The following is a 9,050-nucleotide window of genomic DNA, read 5'->3' on the forward strand; positions in this document are numbered from 1 at the left end:
ATAAACCATTGATCTGGTTTCAATCTGCAAAGGAAGCAAACGCGAGAGTTCTAAAAAAAAATAAATTTCAACGCGGATGCATTGTCGCGAAATCCGGTAGAAGTTGTAAATGTTACTACTCGTGCTCAAGCAAAAGTAGGAAATGAATAGAAAGATTGCTCTGATCCCGAATTGCAAATGAACAATAAAGTCAGTGATTTAAATGATTTATTAGGAAAATCGTCAAAGGAAAGAGAAAACGGCAATGTTATTCCCAAAAAGAAAAGAGGTAGGCCGCGAAAAGGAGTCGTAAACACGGATGGAGCTATGCTTAAGAAAAGAGGTAGGCCATCGAAAAAGGTGTTAGACTCTAAAGAACCTGGTAATGTAACTACTCGAAGTATCTCTAGTGATGATGATACGAGATTTGCTGGTTCTGGAAATCCTCATGATTCTGACTCCGAGTCTGAAGTCGAGTCGGACAATGAATCGGATGATTCATTGGAGGATGTAACTGTTGATGAACAAAAAATTAAGAAAATTAGGTCGAATATTATTTTATCGAAAGAATTATTCCAGTATAGAAAGGATAATTTAGTTTGTTTTGCTGATGAGAGTGGACATCCTTGTGATGAGAGACCTTAATAAATTGCCTTGAATTAAAGCTCCTAGAGTAGGAAGTATTTATCTGTTCAAGGTTAATCGAAAAGTTCATTTTGCATGCATAATTCGAGAATCGAAAGGAGAATCTATAATTCGAGTAAAAAGTCATTTAGGACGATGTTTGGTCAATTTAAAAGTCATGTTGAAAGAAAAAAATATTGAAACAGTTTCAGTTGCTTATTCAAAGTATATAGAAAATATTCCTTGGGATGATGTTTTATCAATGATTAAAGAAATTTTTGAGAATGAAAATATAAAGGTAATTATTTGTTTAGGAACTATTAGGCACGTTCCTCCGGATGAACGTGATAAAATTTTTGCGGAAGCACACTCTTCACCCGTTGGTGGTCATAAAGGTGTGTCTAAATCATATAATAGATTAAAGCATAATTATTATTAGGAAGATTGAAAGGGCGACGTGCAACGTCGAATACAATAATGTTTAGATTGTCAATTAAAGAAATTGACTCGTATTAAAATAGGCAACCGATGATTATTACGGATACTCTAGGTACAGTGTTTGAGAAAATTGCAATGGACAAAGTAGGTCCACGCCAGTTACATCACGAGGAAAAGAATATATCTTAACAATTCAGGATAAATTGTTAAAGTATAGTGTCGCGATTCCACTTGAAAATATGACCGCGATTTCGGTGTCGGATGCATTTATTAAAAGATTTATTTGTGTATTTGGAGCACCAAAGGTTTTATTGACTAATCAAGGTCGTAATTTTATTAGTGCTTTTATGCAAAGAATAATGAAAAGATTCAAAATAAAAAAGTTGCAAACAACCGCGTTTAGGCCATAATCAAATGGTTCTCTAGAGAGATCCCATCATGTGTTGAGAGAGTATTTAAAACAATTCGCATGTAAAGATGACGAATGGGACGACTGGTTAGAATTAGCCATGTTCTCATATAATACGAGTGTTCATGAAGGTACAAAATTAACACCTCATGAATTTGTTTTTAGAAAAATAGCGCGCGTTCCGACAAATGAACCTTTGCATAACTCAGATCGTCTGCCAACGTATGAAAATTATATAACAGATTTAGTGGAAAGATTGATGACCATACGTAAATTAGCTTTGAAAATAGTTCATTCTGATAGACTAAAAAAGTTGAAAATAACGATCTTCGAAGCTAAAGAACAATTGAAGAAGTCAAGAAAGCGACTAACCAAGGAGAAGGATCCAGATTATCGAAATTAATTTTTGTTGTTTTATTTTTTTTTCTTTCAGTAACAATGCAGAGATTCCAAATTTTGTTATTGTTGATTGTAGTTGAAGCAGTTCAAGCCATTATTGGGTATGATTGCGGTTCTAAGTCGTTGAATATGACAACGATATCTCTATCAGACATTGAGGAATGCAATGTTAAAGACGAGCATGTACGAATAGCAAATGTGAACCTTTTCTTACTGCAAATTGATGAATATGATCATGTTGAAATAAAACAATGTAAAGTTGAAATAAGTAGAACTGTGCATTATTGTGGAATGCATTCTCATGTTTCGGTTGTCGATAACGCGTACATGGATTATGTCCATTCCATGTCAAGGGAAGCATGCCAGATAGCGCACGATCATGGCACGCTTCGAATCGCTAACGCAGTAATAGATGGTTTACTATTAAATACAACTACAATTAGAAGCATCACCTTAGCAGGCTCATCAACTCAAAATGGAGCTTGTTCAGGTGCACAGTACTCAGATCCATTCGGTACATGGAATTCTGTAGTAGTGATGGGCACTGTTCGTGTTAGTTTACGATCAGCAATAGCCCGAGTGAAAACGGATTCTAATAAAATTTATTTGCAGTCCGGTTTTCAATGTAATTTGAATTCGGGAACATGTGCAGATCCCGAAGGAGGACATAACTTCTGGGATCAATTACCGCGTAGATATTGTTTTATGACTACATATTCAACATTATAGAAGATTAGCTCAAAAATTAGAAACTAAAAAGGAAACGATTTATATAGTTCAGTCGAAAGATACTACATTTTCATTATCTGTAATTGGAGCTGAAGACTCATGTGGTCTCAAATTATTAAAGACTGAGCATCCAAAACTTTTCATAGTTATTGGAACTTCACTCGGTCAAGTAGAAGCAACTAAAGCAGTCAACACAACAACTGATAACATGAACATTTTTCTTTATATTAATACTAAATTTATTTATGTTGAAAGACACATTGGACGTCAGCTCCAAACATTATATCATGATGTAATGATGCATAGGTGTAAGCTAGAGAAGGCGATTCTACAGAACAGCCTGGCTATTCTATCAGCTCAGCCCGATGAATTCGCCTACAGATTCATGAAAGGACCTGGATTCATGGCAATACTGGCAGGAGAAGTTATTCATATTGTATAATGTATTCCAGTTGAAGTTAAGATTCACGATACAGAAATTTGTTGTAACAGAATACCAATATTAAGATACAATCAAAGTTTTTTCTTATCAGCGGAAACTCATATAATCACAAATCATGCAGCACAAATTCCTTGTAATTCGCCATTATTACAATTTTATAGAATAGAACAGACATGGTATAAGTTCATGCCGAAACCTGTCGAAACAGCACCACCGATTAGTCTAAAACCAGACTCGAAAACTACTTGGGAATACAAAAATCCCGTTCATTTGGCGAGTAGCAGAATTTATAGGTCCGAAGATTTAGAAACCATGAGGAATCGAATAATTTTTACCATGGAACAATCAGCAGTATTAGAGACAGTTGCGGGAAAGGCAACCAGAGGACCAATATCAAAGAAGCCATCAATTTATAATATGTTGGATGAAGAATCGTTGGAAAAATAAGCCAAGAATGCCTGGGAGAAGACCTGGGGCAGATTTGTCAAATTTGGGATCATCAGCGCAGGATTCACCGGCGTGTTTATGGTCCTGAAAATATGTAAACTAATAATAGATACCATTGTACATGGTTACACACTTCATACCGTGTACGGATGGTCATTGAAATCAATAGAAGCCCTCTGGGACTCAGTAACATACTTATTGGTTCATTTGACAAAAGATAATTCAAATAAATATTCTTCACCAAATATAAAGGTGTCGGATATAAACGTTAAACGTGGAGAAGATGTTACAGCAGCTGAAACTAGTTCTCCATTATATCCAGATATAGAAAATCAAAGAACAGAAATGACAACTCGAGTATTTGTCAAGTGAATAACTTTCCGCAAAATTGGCCTACTCGACTTCAATTAATTTGCAGAAGGATGACATAGGAGCCACCAGTAAGCTGCCAAAAGGTCTTCGAAAGGGTTCTAAAATAGATATAAAATAGTTTATCATTGTCCACCAACAGATAGAAAGTAATTTCATATAACTAACCATGTATGAATTGAGTGTTACTAATCTTATTGTAAAAATCTTATTTTAAAAAGAAAAACGTCGCACTCAATCAAATTTTGTCGCTCGCACTTCCGTCTAACACGGAGGGTGTAATGTCTAAATGTATTTTAATTATTTCACATAATTATTTAAAATATATTTTAAGAAAAGCTAAAAATGAATAGCAATAAAACTTAAGGATTGAGGTTAACGATTATTACTCAAGTTATTTTTTGAGCTTCCCTTAGATTTCGTTGAAATAGAAAGGATTTCGAAGAATAGTTGAGGAAGTCATTTTTTAGATATTTTATTGCTTTTAGAAAACCCACGTGGCGAAAAGTAATAAAATTTTTAAAAAAGAGTACGTGACGTAAGAAGAGCGTTAGCTATTCCAAAAAAAAAGACCATGCGAAGGGACTTGTGTGCGCCTGAAGCAAGGGACTTCTAATTATGTCACATTCGACTAAATAAATACGTAAGGTTTGATGCATCAGTCAGTCGTCGAAAAAGTAAGTTTGCAATTAGATCATCGTGGAACATCTCTTGAAATTGTAAGTCGTTTTTGTCTTGAACATTGTGTTGATAATATTTCAAAGTTTGTAAATTTTTGTATGAAGTTTATTTGATCGTTAAATTATTTTTCAATTGATATTTAAATTAATTTGCGAGTAAAAGTGAATACTGCGCTGACCGGAGCATCGACTAAGGATCAATGAATCCCGGGGTTCGGTGATCTTTACAAACGAATGAGTAGAACATTAGCTGAGCACCTACCGGGAGCGTCTCCAGGTGGTGGATAGGAGCATTGTTGGGGTAGTACCGAGTGGAGGCCTCGGAGGCCTCGAGGCGTACCGAGTGCGAACACGAGGGAAGCCACTAGCAAGTGCAGCTTGGGTGTGTACACACTTCAAGCGGCACCGTGGACCAACTCCCGGGTCGAGGTGTAATCTATCGTGCTAAAGACTGAATGGCACTGGGACACTGTGTCGCACACGATGCCCTTGGGGTACCAGGCAACCCCCGATTGTAGCCAGCCTTACTTGTGCAAGAGGCTCTGCGTAGGTGGATCTTTATTTCCTCAATACTCGTGGAACTCTAATGAATGACTCTGGCAACATTCGCAGTAATGGGCGTCCTATTTCTTCTGATGAAGAAATAGGACTTGGTGAAGCCGAGGCGGGGCAAACCGGCAAGGACGGCGAGGTAAGAAGCTCGATAAACCTGATTCATCTTTACGCCCTGATAAGAAAGAACTTTGCGGGGCAGAGAAGAAGAGAAGGAAAAAGGCTAGGTTGCTGGAACTGCTGAAATCCAGAAATACTGCACAAGGGATCTAGTGGCAGTAGAAGTAAAAATAAAACTGGGGAGGGAGCCAGTTGACGTAGTCATCGGCTCGGCATACCTCTCTTATGACTCTGTTAAACCACTACCCACTGAGGAGGTCAGACGGCTCGTAGAGTACTGCTGGAGGATGAACTGTGAGCTCATACTGGGATGTGATGCCAACGCTGATCACATCCTCGGGGGCAGCAGTAACATTAGTGAGAGAGGGGCTAGCTTACTGGAATACGTCACTCAGCACGGCCTGGAAGTCCTGAACAAAGGGCACAAACCTACATTTGTTACCTCCGTTAAGCAGGGAGCTATTGACATATCCGTCGCTACAGCGAAAATCTATGATTTCGTCAGGATGTGCGAGGCGGACGAAAAGGAAACTCTATCGGACCACCGACGCATTGATCTCACTCTGGCGAGGGAGGTGGACAATGTGGAACCGGAAGTCCGAAGGGACCGAAGGAGTGCTGACTAAGGCCTGTTTAGGCAGGAACTGGAAAGACTCATAGGGGAATCTCGAACGGAAGGGCGTGTAGGGTCCTCGGCTAGCCTCGATGAGGCAGTGCTGGACCTACAGGACACCATTGTAGGGGCCTATGGTTACTCATGCTTAGCCAGGGTGATGCAGGAGGGAAGGAGAGTCTTATGGTGGAACAGGGAACTTGAAAAAGCTCCCAGGAAAACCAGGAGACTCTTCGACAGGGTCGAGAAGCTTAAGACAGATTAGACACGGACTGAATATAAAACCTCTCGGAAGTAATTCAGGTCTATGATCAAGTCGATAAAGAGGCAAGCCTGGAGAAGCTTTTGTGAGAGACTGGAGGCCTTACTTGAAGAAGCCAGGATCTGCAAGCTGCTTACTCAGGGCAGGAACGTGGCGCTTTGAGGCCCAGTATCTCCTGAAGGAGTGATGGTCAATGATCATCAGGGCATATTGGAGCTTCTTCTTGAAACGCACTTTACGGGATCGACCCCAGTCCAAAAAACCACAAGCGAGGCTGATGAACCAGGTGGGCTCGTAAAGGCCAACTAGGAAACCGTCAGGCGAGTGGTGACTTACGATCGTGTAAAATGAGCAGTCGGTATCTTTGATCGCTACAAAAGTCCGGGCACAGACGTAGATTATCTGGTTCTGTTGGAACAGTGTTCCGAACCGTACGATAATTATCGTACTTATACGATATTTAGGGTCTCTTGTACGATGTACGATTGTCTCTTAGTATCGTATACAAAAATACGATAATTTCTCTATTTTCTGAAAATTTTATTAGTCCAATGATTGCGATGATTTGAATGAATTTCAAAGTTAATTTTCCTGTCACCAGGTTCCAGGGTGTGATCAGAGATTTGAGAAAATTGTTTTTAAAAAATGTTTCTGTCCAGAAATATAGATTAGATGGCTCTGCTTTTTTTGAGTCTGTTTATTAGACTATATAAACATATGCATACTATCCTGCATTTTTTTACATTGTCATATTCTCTTATATTGCCAGATGGTATCGAATGGTCGTCAAGAACTCGTACAAAACAAGTATCCATAAAATTAATTTCGTCATTTGTCATTGCAGATAACTTGAATTAAATTAAATTTGTCTATAAAGTGCATTTTCTTATTTTTGCTCCAAAATGAATACTGAAGTTAAAACAGAAGATGAGCATCAAACACCACCGAAAAAAAAGCAAAAATTAATCAGCAACATCGACCACAGAAATTTAGAGATGCATGGCTTTCAAATTGTGATTTCAAACTTTGGCTTATGAAAGTTCCGAATGATCCTTTCAAAGCCAAATGTAAAATTTTTAATATAATTTTAACTTCTGAGTTAACAGTAATTAAAAACCATCAAAAAAATCAGAAGCATCAACGTAAACTCACCCAACCTGAAAAGAAAATCGAGACTTTTTTCAATCAATCTCACTCTGAACCAAATAAATCAAATGATGATTCTATCTATTTAGAAATTAAACTATCTACATTTTTGGTTGAGCATAATATTAGTTTTACGATTTTGGATCACTTAACACCACTTTTGAAAGAGTGCATTGAAGATTCAACTATTGTTAAAAAAATGCAATTAAAAGCTGATAAAGGAGCTGCAATAGCAAAAAATATTCTAGGTCGTGCGAAAAAGGATGACTTACAAGATGAACTAAAATCAAGTCTTTTTAGTATTCTTATTGATGAAAGCACTGATATTTCTGGAGTAAAAACAATGTGTATCATAGTAAGGTGGGTAAAGAATCTTTTGTTACACATCATCATTGATATCTAGTTTCAAAATTAATACTTTTTAATTAATAATAATTTATTTGAATCTTAGATTCTTTAGTCCTCAAGAGGAACGCATAATTAGTAAATTTTGGGAGCTATGTCAAGTGTTTGGAGGTGATATTAAGGGCGACCAAGCCAGTGCTGAGCATTTGTTTAAGTTAGTGAGTAATTCATTTGAATCTCATGGAATTCCATCAAAACATATCATCGGATTTGCATCGGATGGATGCAATACGATGATGGGGAATAAAAATTCCGTAGCAAGTAGGTTTGAAGAACAATGTCCAGGAATCTACATTTTCAAATGTATATGTCATTCACTACACTTATGTGCTAGTGAAGCGTGCAAACAATTGCCTAGAAGTTGTGAAGACTTAGCCCGTAACATCTATAACGAATTTAAAAATAGTGCTAAGAGACAATTTCTTTTTCGAGAATTTCAAAGTTTCTTAGACACTGAAATTCATAAAATACTCAGACCAGCTCAAACGAGGTGGTTATCCCTAAGTTCAGTCGTAAACAGAATTGTTGAACAGTGAGAAGCTTTGAAGCTATATTTTAGTGAACAAGCACTTACTGCTCGAGTACATTCTGTCGAACAAATTGTTCAATCACTCAATAATCCTCTTATAAAGCTTCTTTACTTGTTTCTGAAATGGGTTTTACCCAAATTTACTAAGTTAAATGCATTGTTTCAATCCAAATCTGTTATTTTATCATCTCTTTATGAAAAAATGTCTGTTTGTTATCGGGAGCTTTTAGAAACATATTTATGTAAAAATTATATCGATCGAACTCTTTTAGAAGATATTAATCCTTCAAATGAAGAACAACGTTTACGTCTTGAACAAATATACTTAGGGGTTGATGTTATGAGTACGTTAGATGAGCCCGAAATTAATTCTAATGAGAGACTAAAAACAGACTTTCGAATGACTTGTCTTAAATTTCTTGAAGTAGGATGCAATCAAATCAAGCAAAGATTTAATTTCAATGATAACATCTTAAAGTTGATATCTAATTTAAATCCATCAAAAGCCATGCTTCGAAAAACTAGGGAACAAGTACATACTCTATTTCCACTGATGAAAGCTTTACCTCGTATTGTAGCTAATCCTGAGCAGTGTCAAGCAATAGATGATGAGTGGCGGCAATTGCCTTTTTTGAACTGCCAGGACACATTAATTTAGAAGATGAGACTGATTTATTTTGGACAAAATTATTAAAATGTGATGAAGGTGATCAGGGTTTAATATTTAAAAATATTTCTCAATTTGCTCTAGATGCTCTCTCATTACCTTTTTCAAATGCTGATTGTGAAAGAATATTTAGTCAAGTAAATTTAATTAAAACTAAATCGAGAAATAAAATGATTACACTTACACTTAATGGATTACTTTTAGCAAAACAACGAGTGCAATTACAAAAAAATTGTATCA

General features: G+C 36.9%; 1 protein-coding gene across 1 annotated transcript; it reads left to right on the forward strand.

Moving 5' to 3' along the window:
• The first annotated feature begins 5,102 nt into the window (after positions 1-5,102).
• LOC118070182 (uncharacterized) lies at positions 5,103-8,150 on the forward strand. The gene is made up of 3 exons (XM_035088654.1): positions 5,103-5,207; positions 7,196-7,569; positions 7,661-8,150. The coding sequence occupies exons 1-3, from the start codon at positions 5,103-5,105 to the stop codon at positions 8,148-8,150; spliced, it is 969 nt and encodes a 322-aa protein (XP_034944545.1).
• Positions 8,151-9,050: the final 900 nt, after the last annotated feature.

This window comes from Chelonus insularis, unplaced genomic scaffold (assembly GCF_013357705.1).
Source record: "Chelonus insularis isolate UGA/USDA-ARS -01 unplaced genomic scaffold, ASM1335770v1 contig_111_pilon, whole genome shotgun sequence".
Classification (NCBI taxonomy): Eukaryota; Metazoa; Arthropoda; class Insecta; order Hymenoptera; family Braconidae; genus Chelonus; species Chelonus insularis.